The sequence below is a fragment of the Otolemur garnettii genome, unplaced genomic scaffold (assembly GCF_000181295.1).
Source record: "Otolemur garnettii isolate 467f Iridium unplaced genomic scaffold, OtoGar3 scaffold00008, whole genome shotgun sequence".
Taxonomy (NCBI): Eukaryota; Metazoa; Chordata; class Mammalia; order Primates; family Galagidae; genus Otolemur; species Otolemur garnettii.
This window is the reverse complement of record NW_003852403.1, coordinates 14080815-14099310: the sequence shown is the minus strand read 5'-3', so window position 1 is coordinate 14099310 and position 18496 is coordinate 14080815. Positions and strand designations below refer to the sequence as shown.

General features: G+C 52.4%; 1 protein-coding gene across 1 annotated transcript in view; it reads left to right on the top strand.

Moving 5' to 3' along the window:
- LOC111723119 (cadherin-23-like) overlaps nt 1-18496 on the top strand; it is a 299920-nt gene that overhangs the window by 32395 nt on the left and 249029 nt on the right. Inside the window, exons 2-3 of the mRNA XM_023509484.1 lie at nt 10497-10568; nt 16086-16163. Of these exons, the coding sequence (XP_023365252.1) occupies nt 10502-10568; nt 16086-16163 (145 nt within the window). The 5' untranslated portion in view covers nt 10497-10501. The remainder of the gene's footprint in view (nt 1-10496; nt 10569-16085; nt 16164-18496) is intronic.

The following is an 18496-nucleotide window of genomic DNA, read 5'->3' as shown; positions in this document are numbered from 1 at the left end:
CAATTGTGGATCTGTGGACATTTGGTTTTCTTTGACCTTTTGGCTGTTGTGGGTAACGCTGCTGTAAGCATTGGTGTACAAATGTATATGTTCGGATTCTTGCTCTCATTTTTTGTGTGTCTGTACCCAGAAGTGGAATTCTCAGATCACTATCACTATCACTATCACTGGGGATATGTAGATTATTGAATAGGGATCTATAGTAATTCTTATGTTTTTTTTCTTTTTGAGACAGAGTCTCATTCTGTCACCCTGGGTAGAGTGCCATGGCATCATGGCTCACAGCAACCTCAAACTCCTGGGCTCAAGGGATCCTCCTACCTCAGCCTCCTGAGTAGCTAGAACTACAGGTGACCACCACAGTGCCCAGATAGATTTTCTATTTTTAGTAGAGATCGGGTCTCATTTGCTGTAGCTGGTCTAGAACTCCTGAGCTCAGGTGATCCACCTGCCTCGGCCTCCCAGAGTACTAGGATTACAGGTGTGAGCCGCCGTGCCCAGCCTCTGGCTTACTTTTTTAAGAACTGCCATGCTGCTTCCAACAGTGGTGATATAATTTTATAGTCCCCCTAGCAATGGGCAGGAGTTCCCATTTTTCCACATCCTCACCTGCACTTGTTTTATGGTAGTCATCCTTGTGAGAGTGAAGTAGTATCCTCTGTGGGCTTGATGCTTTACACATCCCAGTGGTAGTGACCGTGAGCATCACTTCATGTGCTCAGTGGCCATTTGCATATCTTCTGAGGAGAAATGTCTCTTCCCATCCTTTGCCTGTTTTGCCTGCGGGTCTGTGGCTCAGCTGGAGGGTTGGCTTATCTAGACTGGACATGACTGAGCTGGACAGCAGGCTGTGCCTGGGTCCAGTCTGCTCACTCTTCTGAGGCCAGGGAACTGCGGGGGTGCATCTTGTTCTCTGGTTCACTGGGCAGGAAATCCACAGACAAGCCCATCTGCAGGAGGTGAATGCTTCTGCCAGGGTGGAAGTTGGCCACAACGAACCTCAGGACTCTGCCCACTGTGAGGCCCCAGTGTGGGAGTAGGGGTATAATCCTACTGGAGGAGGATTACGGGATCAATAATCTGATCAACCACAGTGAAGTCCAAGGGCTGAGAAGGAGCAGAGCAGGTGGATAAGGCTGAAATATGGTGATGGGAGCAGGGAGGAGCCGCATTTACCTGGTGTGTGGAAGATACTTGTTAACTGAATTAATCAAAAGAAGGTATTAAGACTAACTGGATGGGTAGAGACGAATTTGCTGAGATGGGAAAGGCGAGGACTGGAACCTATTTGGGGAAGAAATCGGATGCTGCTGGACCCGTTACATTTTAGAGACGCGTGTTAGCGGGCAAATGGCTGTAGGAGATGAGGTCGGCTCTGCCTGCAAGAAGCTGAGGGGCTTTGGCCGAGGGAGGATGTGGGCATATCTAGCTGTCCCCACAGCTGGGAGAGGTGCCTCCAAAACCTTAGAAAGAACAAGAGCACCCTGAAGATCCACTTCCAGCAGGCGCCCAGAGTGGCATTTGAGCTGCAGGGCTGAATATGCAAGGTGCAAGGGGCTCCAGCCGGCCAATGCACAGGGGAAGAACAAAGGACATGGTGGCCCCAGTGAGGGGTGGGTGCCAAGTGAGCCTGTTGGCTGTTACCCTGCTGGTGAGTTAGGGGGATGGGAAGAAATTGAACTTGACCAACTCCATTCTTTCTACTGTATCCTGATGGGGACCTGAAGAGCTGTCTTCCTGGAACCCCAAAATGGGAGAGCCCAACAATGGCAAAGTGTGGGGAAACCTACCCTTTCCTGATTGCTGGAGGTGGGGAGTATAACTTGGTACACCCCCTTTGGAGGGCAGTTTGTCAACATCCATAAAATATGAGCATTTCCTACTTCTTTTTTTTTTTTTTGAGACGGAGCCTCAAGCTATCCCCCTGGGTAGAGTGCCATGGCATCACACTCACAGCAACCTCCAACTCCTGGGCTCAAGCAAGTCTCCTGCCTCAGCCTCCCAAGTAGCTGGGACTACAGGCGCCCGCCATAATGCCCGGCCATTTTTTGGTTGCAGCCATCATTGTTGTTTGGCGGGCCCGGGCTGGGGATTCGAACCCGCCACCTTAGGTGTATGTGGCTGGCGCCTTAGCCGCTTGAGCCACAGGCGCCAAGCCAGCATTTCCTACTTCTAAGTGTGCCATAGAGAACAAAGATATTCACTGTGACTTTCTTTGTAAAAAAAAAAAAAAAAAATTAAAAACAGCCTAAGTGTCCATCAGCAGAGGACTGACGTGTGGTTCCCCCATATAGAAGGACACCCAGCAGCTGCAATAAAGAATGAGGCAGCGCTGTATGTGCTGAAATGGAATCGTCTGCAGGATATGTTGTAATGTGAAAAGCTGACAGTAGCTTGAATACCTTTGGGGTCTTTTTTAAAGAAGGGAGGGCCTTGGCCAGGTGTGGTGGCTCACTCCTGTAATCCTAGCACTCTGGGAGGCCAAGGCAGGAGAATTGCTTGAGCTCAGGAGTTCAGAATGAGCCTAAGCAAGAGCAAGACCCCATCTGTACTAAAAATAGAAAAATTAGCTAGGTGCTATGGTGGGCATCTGTAGTCCCAGCTACTCAGGAGGCTGAGGCAAGAGGCTCACTCAAGCCCAAGAGTTTGAGGTTGCTATGAGCTAGGATGACACCATGACATTCTACCCAGGGCACAGAATGAGACTTTGTTTCCAAGAAAAAGGAGAGAGAGGGAGGGCCCTGCCCGTGGTTATCTGAAAGTACAGCACTTCTGGAATGATACCTCAGGGTCACCTCTGAGAATGAGGTGCAGGCAGGTATGGGAGACTCGCTGTACACCCTTTTGTTTAGTTATTTACTATGTATTGCCTTCTAAAAGAATAAAGTGAAATATATCTCTTGATGAATGATCTTTTAAAAAGTGTAGGTTGAGGGCACTCAGATATACCAGGCCCCACATGGAGGGTGCAGACACATGTGTGGCACCCCACCCTGGGGTCTCAGGTCATGCCTCTCCCAACCTTGCCTGGCTTACCTGCCTACCCCCAGGCATCATTTTATGGAAATTTCTGAGAATCCTGGGGAGAACAGAGTGGCCACAAGGTGGTCTTGTCCTCTGCCTCCCGTGCAACATCCTCCCCGGCCAGCAGCCTGGATAATAGGGGCTGTGAAGCATTGGAGGCTGATGGTGGCTCATCCGTTAGTGGCCCTAATGGTGTTGTCTGCAGGTGCCTTCTTGCACGCACGAACTTCTTTGTGTGTAGTGGTGGTGAATAATCCCCAAATTGTATTTGATTTCTGCAGCGCATTTCTGTATTTCTATTCAAAGTTGAGTGCATCTGATTTTATGGGAATTTATAACAGTTCAAACTAAATTGTGGCACCCTGCTGTGAAAATCTCTCACTTCTGAGAAATGGAACTGCTGCCCAGATGTCCCCTCCTGCCCTCGGCCTTCCCCGGCTCTGTTGTCTCCTACCCCTGCCTGCTGGACCAGAGGCAGGTGCTACCTCCTGCCCTTGAGCCCCATGACCCGGCTGCAGGGAGAGGTGGGGGTGCTAACATAGGGCCCTGCCCTGGTGTTAGGCTCAGAACAGGTGCTTCCCCCAACAGAGGCCAGTGCTTTGCTCCAACAGCAGCGAGGAATGTGGCTGTCTAGCATAGTAAAGCAGGCTGCCATGGGCTTCTCCTAATTTTTTTTTTCTGGAATCTAGAGTCCTTTGGTGAGATCCCTGTAGATCCCATAGCAGGAGAGCTTTACAAAGAACCCAGCTTCTCTCAGCCTGAGTGAAGACATGGGGACAGGAAAGATGGGCCCTTTAGGGTTGGGTGTGGGGCCCCAACTGGGCAGGAGGCATCTTGTGAGTCTCTTTCCTAGAGGGGACTGCAAAGCCCAGCTATGTATACCGTAAGGCACATGCTTTTCTGTCAAACTCCTCACCTGGGGGAAGGTGGGCCCACAGTACTGGGCCAAGCTTTAGACCAGGGCCTTGTCTATGAGGCCTGATTTTAGCCCATTTTGCTGCTCACGGCTGCTCACAGGGGCAGCATGGGGAAGTCCTCTGGTGATGACAGTAACAAGACCACGCATGGTGCAGGAAGGCCCAGGGCGGCCGGGCTTAAGGGATAAGAGGTAGGGGCCTGCTGAGCTGGGACCCACTGGCCAGTATGCAGGAGCCCATGTCCCTAGAATTGTCTGGTAGCAGCAGAGTGTACGCAGTCAGCCAGAGGACCACTAAGGACCTTCCTAGTTCCAAGAGTCTCCTCTGGTGGGTAGACCTGGGACTGTGGGCTTTAGGGAGGCTTAGGAGAGTGTAAGAAGGAATTTTTTGGCTGGCGGGGCGTGGTGGCTCATGCCTCTATCTGGGACTCTGGGGAGGCTGAGGTGTTTGAGTTTGGACTTGAGCTCAGAGTTTGGAACTAGCTTGAGCAAGAGCAAGACTGTCTCTAAAAAGATAAAAGGAATTTTCTAATTGGAGTTGCCCATGTGTTCATGGGTGTGGCAAGCTTTAGGTAGAGTGGATGTAAGTGAGGCTGCTGATTATAAAAACATTGGGTGCTTATTATTGAAAATATGGAGAATTCAGAAAGTAGTCAGAAGACAACAGGATCCCCCCCAGCACTCACGTAGCAAGCACCACAGTTTTACCTCACCGCCCGTTTGTGCACACTCCCTGCACACGTTCACACGTGTGTAGCCACACACTGTCCTCTGCTTCCTGGAGATACCCAGGAATTGAGCCAGCCCCCTGGTGGCTGTCTGGACTGTTCCACTATCACAAATAATGCACAGGGGGCATCTGTGTGGCTGATAGGTCTAGGCACAGCGGCGAGGGCTGTGTATATTCTCGGCTCTTCAGACAGTTTTCAAAGACTGATTTCCTGCCAGGTTGCCTCAGCTTAGGCCTATAGGACCTTTTTGATCTTGCCTTTGGTGAGGTTAAGTACCACCTCCCTGCTGGTGACCCCCACACTGCTGCCTTCAGCCCGGCCTCAGGCCTGGACTCTGGCTGGATGTGTGCACCTGCCTCTGCCCTTGCTCCGTGGTTGTCAGCAGCCAGGCCAAACTCGCCATGTGCCAACGGGGGCTCTGATCCTGCCCTCAGCCAGCCCCACCTGCCGCCTCTCCTGTCCTGGTGAATACCAGCCTGTCCTCCCAGGTGTTTGGGCTCTGTTCCTTCTTGTACAGCCATGCCCTGTCCAGCAGGATACCTCAGTCCTACCCTTAAACCTTCTGCCAAATCTCACCCCAGCCCTGGCTCCATCTCCTCAGACCTGTGTCATTGCAGTAGCCTCTACACCAGTTGGTCTGCTTCTGCCCTTGCCCCTGAGTGTGTCCCCATCACAGCAGCCGGCATGCCCCTTTAAAAAGGAAGTCATTTGTGGCTCTCCTTTACTCACAGTTGGTGGTCTACAGGGTGTCCATAAGGGCCGGTGATCTCTGCCCCATCCTGCAGTTCCCCTCTCTGTGACCCCCCTTCCAGCCACACCGGCCCCATGTTCCTCAAGCTCACTAGACACGCTCTTGCCTCAGGGCCACTCCCTCTGCCTGGGGCATGTTTCTCCCAGGCATCCCCATGGCTCACTGTCCCTCTTCTTCAAGGGCATGTCCATGTGTCATTGTCTTGGTGATCTTTAGACCATTCCTGCCCTACTCCTTGCCTTTTCCCGCAGTTCCTGTCTCCCAACACACCGGTAACTCCCTCACCCACTCTGTTGGGGTCAGTCTCCCCCAACCAGTGTCATCTCCCCCGAGGCTGGGTCTTTATCTGTTTCTCTTTTGTGTCCTCAGGGTTAGCACAGTGCCTGGCACACAGTAAGTCAGGGCAAAGCAGATGTATGTGGTGTGGCAGACTTGCATGGAACCCCCACTGCCTGAATCCTCTCCATGTACTCACCAGCTCTCTGGGGCATAAGTCAAGGGTTTGATTTGATTTGGGGTGTGAGGGTGACTCCCATGTGGAGTCCCAGAGTGTCCCCAGCCAGCTCTCAACCCAGTGCCCAGAAGACCAGTGAGTCTTCACAGGTTGATGACAGGAGAGGTTGAATGGGCAGGGTTGCTGGCCTGAATCTTAGAAATTTATAGTCAGCTCCCACCAGGGGCAAAGGTATTGACCTCTCTGGCAAGGTGGTGGAAGGGAGAGGTAGGGGGTGAGGGGATGGGAGACTTGTTTGCCCCTAATGGTGCGTGCATTTTCATGTTGGTACTGGTTCCAGGGGCAATGCCTCTGAGATGCCAGCAGCTCAAGAGACAGAGCAGGAGTTCTGCTAACCTCTTCCTCCTAAATCAGAGAGCCTGGCATAAGGTGGACTTGGTAGATGTTGGAATTACAAATCTCTGACATCTGTGCAGCTCAAGCCTCAGGTCCTCTGGAGGCCCTGGGATTTCTCTCTTTTGATGGCCCTGGGCTGTGACAGTCTCTATCACTTATTAGACACCCAGAACATGTTTCCAGCCATTCTCATGGCCCTCTGTCCCCCCACAATGCCTGCCATAGGGTTTGGCATGAAGAAGGATATTGGGTATTTGCAGCCTGAGGACTTTGGGGTTATGTGTCTCCCTGGCAAGGGGTGCTCTAAGCCAAGTAACCTGAAAGATGTTGGGGCAGCTGGCTGTGACACTGCTTGTATTTCTGGGGCAGGTCTCTAGCATATATCCCAGGCCTAGGCAGGAAGCTCACTCTGGAGGAGGGTGTGTCTGTTTCCTGATCCAGTGGGGTGAGGTGAGGGTCGGTGGGAGCTCAGGCCCTGTCCAGTGAGTGGTCAGCCTCATGGTAGAGGAAGCTCCCTTTAATTGTGCTGGGTGGGAGGTGGGAAGACCAGGAGGCTGTAGGAGTAGCTGGTGCATAGGGCAGAGTGAGGTCAGGCCCTCTCAGGGGCTCCACATGGCTTGCTGCAGCCCCTGTGCCAATGGAATGCCAGCAGACAAAGGCAGCGTCCATCACAACACCTGGGCTAGAGGTCGGGGCCCAAGGCCTCTTCTCACTGCCATCTGCCTCCACTCTCTCTGGACCTTGCTCTCCTCCCCATGGCCAAAGGGGCCAGAGGAAGAACAATATCTGGGGCCTCAGAGAAAACCCAGCAGGAGGATGGGCCACTTCAGGCCTGGCTTCTTTGCTCAGCCCTCTGGAGCTGTGCTACCTTGAGCTAGTATCTGTGCTGCTTCACCGCAAGGGAGGGACAGAGGCAGAGTCTGAATGGAGCTAAGATTGTCTCTGTGGACTCTCTGGAGGCGGCCCCCATCAGTCCTGCAAAGTCTGGGTTGTGTTTGTCCACCCTTGACTGACAGGGTCACTGAGGCAGTTTGATCACCTCTGAAGGGGAAAGGAGATGAATAGAACTTAAGGAGAGAGGGTGAAGTCCCAGGGTGCCCAGCAGTCCAGAGCCTAAGCAGGCACTATGGGGAGCCAGAGGCATTCTGCATGCTGTGTGCTATGTGAAGGTGCCTGGGGGCTCTCTTCCTGTGCTTACTGTGTGCTGTGTACTCTGCTCCATGAGGGAGGGGCAATGCCTTCCCTCTATACGGCCAGGAAACAGGAGCACAGCAACATGGTGTGATGGAAATAGTGTGAGACTCAGGGTCAGATCTTGGAGTGACCTGAATGCCCTCTGTTAAATGGGGGCAAGAATACCTATGTCATAGTGATATGTTGTAAAATTGAGTAAAAATAATACTAATGAAAATGGTTGGCTTGTGGAATTGTTCATGTTCTTCCTTCCTTCCTTCCTTTCACTGCAAACTTCCTGTATCACCCAAAATGGTGTACACTCCCCAGCTATTTGTGGGTGATGTACTTAGCAGATGTTGTTCAATTCTCATAACATCTGGTTTGGAAAGGCAGAGGGATGGAATTTTTTTTTTTCATGATACTCACTGTGAGATGTCAGATTGTCACTTAATTGCACCGTGCCTCAGTTTCTCCACTTGTAAATCAGGGATATTGCTAGTGATGCTGGCCAGCTGCTTTGCAGGCTGTGGTAGGATAATGCGAGATAACAGATGGAAAGTGGTTTGAGCGTTTAGAAAAAGGCATCTCGCTCAGCCTCCCTGGTTGTTAGGGAAATGTAAATTAAAACAACAATGCCATACCATTTTTCATGTGTCCGATTGGCAGCCATTTAAAAGAGGGATCACTTCCAGGTGGGAACATGGGCTCTCTCCTGTACTGCTGGCAGGACTGTGAATTGCCACAACCTTTTCCAGAAGGGGATGCAGCCGTGTCTACTAAAAGTTTACATACATGCTCTGTGTTGTAATCAGTGAGCTTACTGTTGGAGAATAAACTGAAGAGCAAAGTCCCTACACAATCAGGTGCAGAGAGATGTTCACAGTGGTGCTGCCGGTGGTGGCAGGAATCTGGAAGCATCTAAATGCCCATTAGTAAGAGATGAAGTCTGCATTCTGAAACAACCCTACTATGCGCTGTTATTAGCTCTTAAAAAAAGAAGGTAGTTCTAAGCAACGTGGGCCCTGGAGGGTTGTCTGTGGAATATCATGATAGGAGAAAAGCACATTGCTTTTCTATAGAGGGGGATCCCTTTATTCTAAAGGTAACCAGAAGCTACGTGGCTCCATACGTGTGTGAATGAGAACATGTTTGTCTGCATGCAGAGAAAGGGATGGTAGGATGTGTGCCAGGCTCAGCCTGCCCGTTCTGGCTGTCAGACGGGCCAGGTTTGGCACAAAGAGTGTTTCTTACAGTTGAATCCATGCCAATATTTAGAAATTGAATTCATATAAAAAGCCTGGTTTGCAGTTTTTCAGAGAGAAAATCAGTAGGTGCACCACACTGGGCCTACATTCCCTCCTGGCTGAAACATATCAGCAGCTGCCACTTTTGGACGGTGCTTGTGGCCTCCAAATGGCCATCATTGCCACCCATCCGGCATCTCTCTCTCTCTCCCTTATATCCCCTGCCTGGCCTTTGTAGGTGTTTCAGTTTGCAACCCCCTGTGATAGGCTTTGACTGTTTGGAAACTAAGGGTGGTGGGAGTGCAGGGATATAATGGGGGGACTTCATCCTGTAATAGTCAACTGTATCTTGGAGATTTCTATTATTGAAATGACTCTTTCTTGCTTTGTAATTAGGGTATTTTAAGTACAATATTAGAGAAAACAAAAGGGTCCGATGGATGTTGTGTCATGTTGGATCGGGAACCACTGGTAGGGGGACCTCATTGTCCACGTGGGGCGTGGGCTGAGAGAAAGAGACTGTTCCCGGTTCAGAATTAAGGGGTCTGAGCTCTGGGCCCTTTCCAGATCTCTTACCCCCGGATCTTGCAGAAATGTTAGAAGCCTTTGCAAAGCACCCTTCCTTCCAGCTCCACTCTCTTCCCCATGTCTTTCCCAGTTGCTTATTGACAAGGTCAGTGGTACGTTAGCCCGGCTCAGATGCTGGCTGCACTTGCCAGCTGGGGGAGTTTTTGCACGTAGTTTAACAGCTCTAAGCCTCCAGACCCTACCCTGTGAACCAGGGAGGTGGGCAACCACCCTCCCTGAGTCACTGGAGGAGGATGCATGTGAGCCTGTCTGCACGAACAGGGCTGACAGTTCTGTGGGGGGCTGGGATCTGCAGCTTGATGAGCCTGGCCCTCGCTGTCACTGCTGGGCTTTAGGGAAGCCTGCTCTGAGGACTAAAAGGGAGATAGAAGACCACGCCCCACCATAATGGGGCTGGGAAAGCTGCTGCCATGCTGGGGGAGAACAGTTCACCCTCCCAGCCACCCTTAGAGATGGGATCTGGCCTTGCAGAGTGTCCATCAGCTGAGCCGGCTAATCTCTCTAGAGCTTAGCTCTGAAGTCCTCAAAATTCAGCCTCACCCTCCCACAGGTGCTCTGGAGCCCTGGGCAAGTCACCTCCCCTCTGTTTGGCTCTTTGGACACTTATGACCCACTGTCTCCTTTCATATCCAAGGTTATGGGATGATATAGTGGATATTTTTTAAATGCAGGAAAAGTTATGCTCACTGGGCAGTTGGCGATGGGCTTGTTGGACTTGCCAGCTCCTTGTCAGGCCTCTGTCTTCCCGGTTAGCACCCATCTCCTTTCTCCTTGATGTGTACCCTGGCTAACCACCTCTGTCACTTTTGGGTTATATGTTCCTGGGGGCTGCAGGCAGCAGCCCTCCCACCATTCAGTGAGCCTGGAATTTGTTACCAGGACACACTCTGTGCTTGCCACTGAGCTTTGCCCACAGAATCCCCCCAGCAAGGCAGCAGCCCCGATGAAAGCAAAAGGACCCTGTGGGCCCTGTCCCCATCCCCAGTTACTTTTGGGCTGCTGTGCCACAGCCAGGACTGGATAATAACAAAACCTTATGATACAGGCTATCTCTTCTTTCCCATGTCCCCTTCCCTGCCCCCGTTTGAGTTCATTCCTTTTCCTCCTTCCCAGGCCCTATTCTCCCTGGGGCTGCAGAGGTAGGAAAGTGCTAGAGGGGCTGAAGAGCAGCCCCCACACAGGACACGTCTCATTCACTTTGCCTTTGTGTCCACAGGAACCATGAGGTGCCACGTTGCTACCAGCTGCCACGTGGTCTGGCTTTTTGTGCTGATCTCTGGATGCTGGGGTAAGTCCTACCCTCCCCTTCTCTGCCCTGATAATAGCTTCTGCACGGGAGGCCAGGCTGGAGGGTGTGCCTTGGGACTCTGGAGCCCTGCCTTGTTGAGCAACAGGCACACAGTTCCCTCTCTGGGCCTCTGTCGGCTTCTGCAGCTCTCACAGGGCTGAAAATAACAGTTGTCCCCAGGCCTGGGCACACGGGGGCAAGGGGAGGAGCTTTGAGTTTGTGGGAGGGAGGCATCTGTGACCGTGGACTGCCTTCCTCCTGGGATGTGGGACTGGCCACAGTTCTCAGCTTTATAGCTCTCTCCTGAGGACCTGCTGTGTAATGCTGTGTGTTCCTACTGTGCTCACCTGTGGGGGCTGGAAGAAATAGCTCATTCTCAAGGAGTTCAGAGGTTGGTGGGGAGAAAGACACATCCAGAATTTGCTGTAATGCAGAGTGAATAGAATGAGAATAAAGGGTGGACACAGCTCCAGACAAGTCCATCAGAGGAGAAGATTAATTGGGCCTGTGGTGCAGGAGAAACCCAGCTAGAAGGGTAAGCACTTCATCTAGGCTTTGAGGACCGAGAAGTAGTTGTAGGTTAGGGGAGAGGAAGGGCATCCTGGCAGAGGGCACTTCCTAGGCAAAGTTGTGGCTGCTAGGAGCCTTCCTTTCTGCAGGGGACCAGCCCTCTATCCCTTGGCCTTGGCCTTACAGCAGCCAGGTTAGAGTGCCAGCTCTGGGCCCATGAAGGAGATGAGGAAGAGCCTGGGGGTTTGCCTCTGCTTTGGCCTTTGGACAACAGGTAGCAGGGAGCAGCTCTGGGCTGTGCTGAGGAAGGCTGGGACAGCAGGGATGCCTGGCGTGGTGTCCCCCAGGGCCAAGGCGTCTCTGGGGAAGAGTCATGGGCATGGTGTGCCTGGTGACACAGGCAAAGACATTCCTATGGGGGGCCTGCTCCTTCTCCCACTCCAGGGAGCCAGGTGGAATCTCTGGAGGAAGCTGAGCTTCATGCTGTGGTAGCATCACTAGCATCCTGCAGCCTGAGAGCCACTTGTAGGCCCCTTTCCTTGCCTACACTTTCGGAGGGATACTGCTTGAATGCTCCCTCTGGCAGGAAGCTCACTCCCATCTAGGCAGCCCAGGAGCACAGCACAGTCTCAAAGACTCTCAGAGGCAGAGTGGGAAGGAAGGTCAGACTCTTTCTCAACTCCTGGCACATTTCACCAGAGGAGAAACTGAACCCCGGGGAGGGAGCTGTCCTGAGGTCATACCAAACAGGGTTCCATGTTCCTCCACAGGGCCTGAGTCACAATACGACCCACCCCGTGTCCCTGAAGGAGGCGTCCCACATGAGGCAGGCAGGGGCAGCCTTGCCCTCAGGCGTTTGCTGAACGGTGGAAATCACAGCACTTTCCTCAGCCTCCCCATGGCCTTTGTGACCTTGGACACTCAGCCCTCTCCCTACTCCATTCTGCTTCCTTGAGCCCTCAGTTAAAGTGAAATACTTGCATAGGAACAAAGCAGGGGCTAAGTCCTTGGCACCTTCCTCCGTGAGGCACCCTCCTCCGTGGTCTCCCCCAGAGCTCTGCAGATGAACGATGCTTCAGGATTCAGCCTGGGCACAAGTTAGGAGTATAGATCCAGCCTTTAGGGATCCAGTCCCACCTCTTCAGGGTGTTCCATTGGGCAAGTGTCCTGACCTCTCTGGTTCAGTTGTCTCCACCTTCCCAGCATCTCCCTCATTTGTATTCCCTGCCTGGCCCTTATTTCTAAAATAGGAACAATACTAGGGCTTTCCTTCATGGGTTGTCAAATGGTCAAATGAATTAATACCACGTATGTACATTAAGCACTTAGAATAGCACCTAGACACCTTGAAGGTGCTCAGTAAGTGTTAGCTCGTTCATTAGGAGCAGCAATCTTTTTCTAGGGGAGAGCAAAATGGGGCACAGAAAACAGAGCAGCTAACCCAAGGCCACCCAGCAACGCTGTGGCAAAATATGGGTGATCAGCCTGCACAGGGGCTTTATAGCTTTGCTGTACAAATGAGCAAAGGGCCACATATCTCCTTGCTGGGCACAGTTGCCTCTTCCTGGTCCCCATCTGAAATGGCCAGTGCTGTTCCTTTAGCGTGGCTGACCTTAGGGACTGAAGGGCAAGTGGTTGATGACACCACCTTTCCATGCCACCCTTTGGACACCTGCCCCTGACCTGGTAGCCCTTCACTTGTCCCTCAGAGCAGACCACACTGCCCCTCCCCACACTGTTTCCACCTGACCCTGTCTCCCACTGGAACTCCTCTCCCATTCCTACAGTCAGAGTTGGGTCAGGCTCAGGAACAAACCCTCTTAGACCCCTTATCTGCCTGTCATCTCTTTTCGAAGCCTCCTACCCTTCTCCCACCCTCTCCTCTCTGGTCTCCATGTGCTCATAGCATTTCTTCTCCTTTGCCTGTGGGTTTATAGGGGCAGTAGGAGGTGAAGGTCTGGCCTGCCCTGTCCCTGTCTGGGTCATATAGGTGGTGAGGGGCACTGGCCATGAGGGGCCCCTGACTGTGAGGCTGCCCAGGTTCTGCACCCAATGTCAGCATGTCAAGCTTCTGTCCACTGGGGCACCTGTGGGCCACTGCAGCAGTGACCCTGGTGCACAGGATGCCTCTGGCAGGGAGGCAGTGCAGAGGGTGGGGCTTTTTGTCTCCATCCTGAGGCTGGGAAACAGGGCCAGAGAGGGGCAGCTCTCCAGAGAGGAGTCTGCCCAAGGGCCCTCAGCAGCAAATAGTGGAGCATGCAAGGCCCCTGACTCCTTGGCCCCAGTCTAGTGCTCCTTCCTTATCTCAGAGAGGAGGACAGTGTGGGGACTTTACTCTCTCCCCAGTGTGGACCTTAGTGCGAGCCACTTGTGCCTTCAGCCCCATCCCTGTGCTGAGGCCTAGGAGGCGGGCCTAGATCTGGATTCAGGCTGGCCTGGTTCCAGTGTTCTTCAGGCCCTCAAAGGAACCCCCAGCCCCTGATTCTGAGTGAAGCTTGTGTCTGCTGTCCTGGCACTCTGGCTGCTGCTCCTCCTGGTACCACCAGACCGACACCTGCAAGTTCCCAGGTTGGGGCCCCTGCACACCACGCCCAGCCCATGTCCCTTCCTTGCCCTGTGGTGGAAACTCTTGTTACTTGGCTGCAGCAGCTTGTGCTGCACCCTCTCTGAGCCTTCCCCCAACCCACTCTCCCTTAGGACTACAGGGGTGTTTAAAATGTTGAAAGTTGACAGCCAACTCCCTGTCTACCTTTGTGGGTGTCTGAGCAAGCAGGATGAGAGGGCTCAGGGCAGAGATTGGTGGGGTGAGCCACGTGGGGCCCAGGACAGAGGGCATGGCCGTGGGCTCCGAAAGCTGGGATTTTCCTCCCCCAGAAATCACCCATTGTCGCCTCCCCTCCGACTGCTGCTCATGCTCCTGCTTCACTGGAGTTCTCAAGGCTCCCAAGGGCGTGGTTTCGCCTCAGGAGCACACAGCTTTCATGCTTTAGGAGTGGTTTTGAGAGAAGTCACCTGTCTGTTCCTCCTAGTCCTAGGCGCCCATGCTGGCAGCCCAGAGCCACTGAGCTCTGAGGGAGGAGGGCCTGCTCTGGGAACACGGGTCCTGCTTGGTATGTGGCAGGCGACACATGTCTCTGCCCAGCTGCCCGTGCAGAGCTCTCGGTGGCTGATTATTGGCAGGTCCTGTAAAATAAAATTTAAAAATGAACGATGCCATTGCAGGCGATGTTTCTGGGTTTCTTCCTTATTGGTTTCCTATCCCCGTGAGCCCAGACCTGCTGCTAACTTTGCTGGGCACCCTCCACCCTGGCTCGGCTGCTTCTTGTTTTCCTGTAGACCAGTGGTTCTCAACCTTCCTAATGCCATGACCCTTTAATACAGTTCCACAGGTTGAGAACCGCTGCTGTAGACAAAGCCCAAGGCCCCCAGCAGGGACCTCAACCCTTCCCCTCTGGCTGCAATGGTGGTGTCTTTATTGATACCAATGTTAAGAATGGCCACCAGTGTTAGTAATAGCTACCATTTATCGGGCACTTGGGTGTGTGCCAAGGGCACAGTGCGTAGTGCTTTATGTATGTAATCTCATTTAATCCCCAGGTTAGCCATGAAGTCAGTCCTATTATTATTGCTGTTTTACACTTGGGTAAACTGAGACATGGGTTGATCACAGGACTAGAAAGAGGCACAGGGAGGTTTCCAAAAAGGCAAGGCCGTTGGCCAGCAGTCCCTTTCTGAGGCTGTTGTGTTCCTGACACAAGAGAACAGAGGTGTGTCTGTAGGCACATATGTACCTTATAGGTGCCAGGCCCTATTCTGGGCACAGGGCTGCCATGGACAACCAAGCCCTTATCTCTGCAGAGCTCACATTCTGCCTGGAGTCACACTGATCAATAGAAACATAGCACTGGGCTGGACACCGTGGCTCATTCTGATACTCTGAGCACTTTGGGAGGTTGAGGCAGGAATATTGCTTGAAGGCAGAAGTTCTACACCAGCCTGGGCAATATAGCAAACGCCATCTCTACAAAAGATAGAAAAATTAGCTAGGCATACGTGCATATGTGTAGTCCCAGCTACTCAGGAGGCTGAGGCAGGAGGACTGCTTGAGTCCAAGGAATTTGAGGTTGCATTGAGCTATGATGCCACCACTGCACTCTAGTCTGGGCAACAGAGTGAGACCCTGTCAAGAAAGAAAGAAAAAGACAGCTAGGCTCAGTGACTCACGCCTGTAATCCTAGTACTCTGGAAGGCTGAGGCGGGTGGATTGCTTGAGCTCAGGAGTTCGAGACCAGCCTGAACAAGAGCCAGACGCTGTCTCTAAAAATAGCCAGGCATTGTGGTGTGCACCTATAGTCCCCACTACTTGGGAGGCTGAGGCAAGAGGATCATTTGAGCCCAAGAGACTGAGGTTGCTGTGACCTGTGATGCCATGGCACTCTACCCAGGGTGACAGAGTGAGACACTGTCTCAAAAAGAAGGAAGGAAGGAGGGAGGGAGGGAGGGAAGAAGGGAGGAAAGGAAAGAAGAAGAAAAGAATGTAGGAAAGAAGGAGAAAGAAAAAGAAGAGAAAAAGAAAGAGAAATAAATAAAAACAATGCAAACCACATGTGTAATTTAAATTTTTCTGGGAGCCATATTAGAAGAGTAAAAGGAAACAGGTGAAATTCATTTTAATAATGTATTTTACTTGATCCACTATATCCAAGTAGTATCATTTCAACATGTAATTAATATGAAAGATTAACGAGCTATTTTACACTGATTTTTTTTCACCCACAGTGTTTGAAATCCTGTGTATATTTTGCACTTCAAGCAGCTCCCCACGTAGACCGTACCCAGAAGGCACGTGTGGCTGGAGACCTCGCTGGCCGCACAACTTGACTGCTGCCTGCCTGCCCACTGGCATTCTCTGCCATTTTGCCTCTGGGTGTAAAGAAATTGACCTTATAGAGTGTGTGAAGCTGGTGTGGGGGTGCTTAGCTGACTCCCTTGTCCTCTGACTTCCAGGCCAGGTGAACCGGCTGCCCTTCTTCACCAACCACTTCTTTGACACATACCTGCTGATCAGCGAGGACACACCTGTGGGTGAGTGGACACAGGCTGGTGGGTGTGCTGGGCGGCATGGGGTGCCCTCCCTTCCTGCCAGTAAAGGGTCTTAGAGGTGGAGACCATCTTCCATCCGTTATCAGAATCTCTTCCATGGTGTTCATGTGGGGCCCTGCTTGGATACCTCCAGGGATGGAGCACTCAGTACTTGCTGTGGTGGGCCATCCCAACAGAGGGGCATTCTGAACGGCTAGGGATTGAGCACATGGAACCCCAGGTGTCGACTTCCACATCCAGCACTAGATGGATTCCTCTTCCACTCGAAGCCCTTGCAGATGTTTGAAGACTGAAGCTGATGTGGCATTTGTTTTGTGGGGTTTTGTACTTTCTATGATCACTGCGTTTTCAGTGTTGGGTACGCCTGGTTGTATCATCAGAAATAAATTAGCCCTTTAGGTGATCATGAGCATCCTGGTGCTACCAAGGGCCTGACTCCTACGTCTGCCACTGGAGAGGGGGATCACTGAGAGAAGGACCCCATTGCCCTACCTCAGTTCCAGGGACCCAGAAGCATCTCAGGAGAGGGGAGTGAACTGCAGGAACCCCGTTTGTAGCTGTGCTGGGGGGAAGGTGCCCATGCCTGTGAGCACACAGAGGAATGGTGGCACTTGAAAAGGGCCTGTCTTCTACTGACAGCCTCTGTCCTGTCATTCTCACTAGTGCCACTTTAGGGAAAGTACCTGTTGTCTGGGGCTCCTTACCCTCAGGTCTGCCTCTCTGGCAGAGGCTGTGTACACATCAGGGGTCGGTGTGATACATGTTTTTGGAGCATCACTTGAAAACGAGACAGGATGGCTTGGAGTGGGGAGGGATATTAAGATAATTGCCTAATAAGTCATTTATAACACTCCTTCATATGAAACCAATTGTAGATGCATGGCAGAGCACATGCACAATACTTCAAAGATCTCTGCTAAAGGGGGCACTTTAGGTTAACCCAGACTCCCCTGTGAGCAGCCCCTTTCACTCTTTCTGGTGGCAGCTTTTTTGCAGGGGGTTGCTGGGCATGGTGGGTGTGGCCTGACTATTGTGGGGGATTGTCCCTATGGCCCAGTAGCACTTTGTTTCCAGGGATTTTGGGGGGCCCTCAGTGGAAAGTGGCGATGCTTTTGGCAACAGATAAGTATTGTGAGGCTGGATGTGGGGTTGGGATTTGGGGATCTGGGTGTTGAGGGGCCATCTGGGAAGGAAGCGCCTGCCTCTTCAGGATGCCTTTCCAGAGGCTTGGCTCAAACTCGGGGGTAGTATACCTGCAAGTCCCTTGGGAACCCTGCTGACTGGACTGGGTCAGGGATTTGTAACACAGCTGTATTCTTTCGGTGGTGCTCATTTGTGGCTCCCTGCCAACTCAGACCTGGCATGGGGCAGGCACAGAGCCAGAGAGTAGGTACCCAGTACCCAGAGCACATCGTGTGTATAGGCCAGTGAGTGCACATGCTATCAGCGGCTCATCACCCTGGTATCTGTGTTAATAACATCATCCTTTGGGAAATCTGTTTGGGGTGGAGGGAATATATTTGACCACTGGGGCCAAGGTATGGCCAGCCACTCACTGACCCGGGCTGGTGGCTGGGGGAGGTGAGGGCCCCTCTTAAGAGAGTAGTGCAGGTCCTATGTCTGACCTAGAATCATATACTAAACCCTGAGCGTGGGGTCCTCAGAGGCCTGTGGTGCAGGGAAGGGGTAGACATGGCTTGGGGTAGACAATGCTGACGTGACCGATCAGGCTGGATGGCCACTCAGGGAGCCCGCCTGCAGGCCTTGTTCTGTTGTCTTTGGCTCTGGATCTTGATTGTCTTTTGCAAATGCTGGCATTGATCGGCCTCTGGGAACAACTCCCAGGACTCAGCCCTGTTAAGGCTGTACTTGGCAGTCACAGCGGGGGCTTCTGTCTAGTGCGGTGGGGATTGATCCCTGGCTCCAGGGGAGCCTGTGGGATTGAGAGGGGGCTCAGTGAGCTGGAAGACAACTGTACTTCATCTCCCTGGGCAGGGGTAAGTGCTAGGCTGGCTCAGCACCCTCACAGCTTCTTCTCTTCCTTTTATATCAGGATGGGGGCAGCAAGGGCCATGGCCTGAAAGTGAGGAGCCCAGTTTTTATTTCTTGCTGTGCGACCTTGGGCACAGCTCTGCACCTCTCAGGTGCCTCCCTGTGCCATCTTGCCAATGAAAGGGCATTGAAAAGATGAGCCTGATGGGGCTGGGTGGCCCCAGGTATTTCTAGGCCCTCAGATGCACTGTACCCACAGGGCCCTGGACCATCCAGAAGGTGGGCATGGATTCTTGTGGACATGGTAGGCTCTGCAGGTGCAG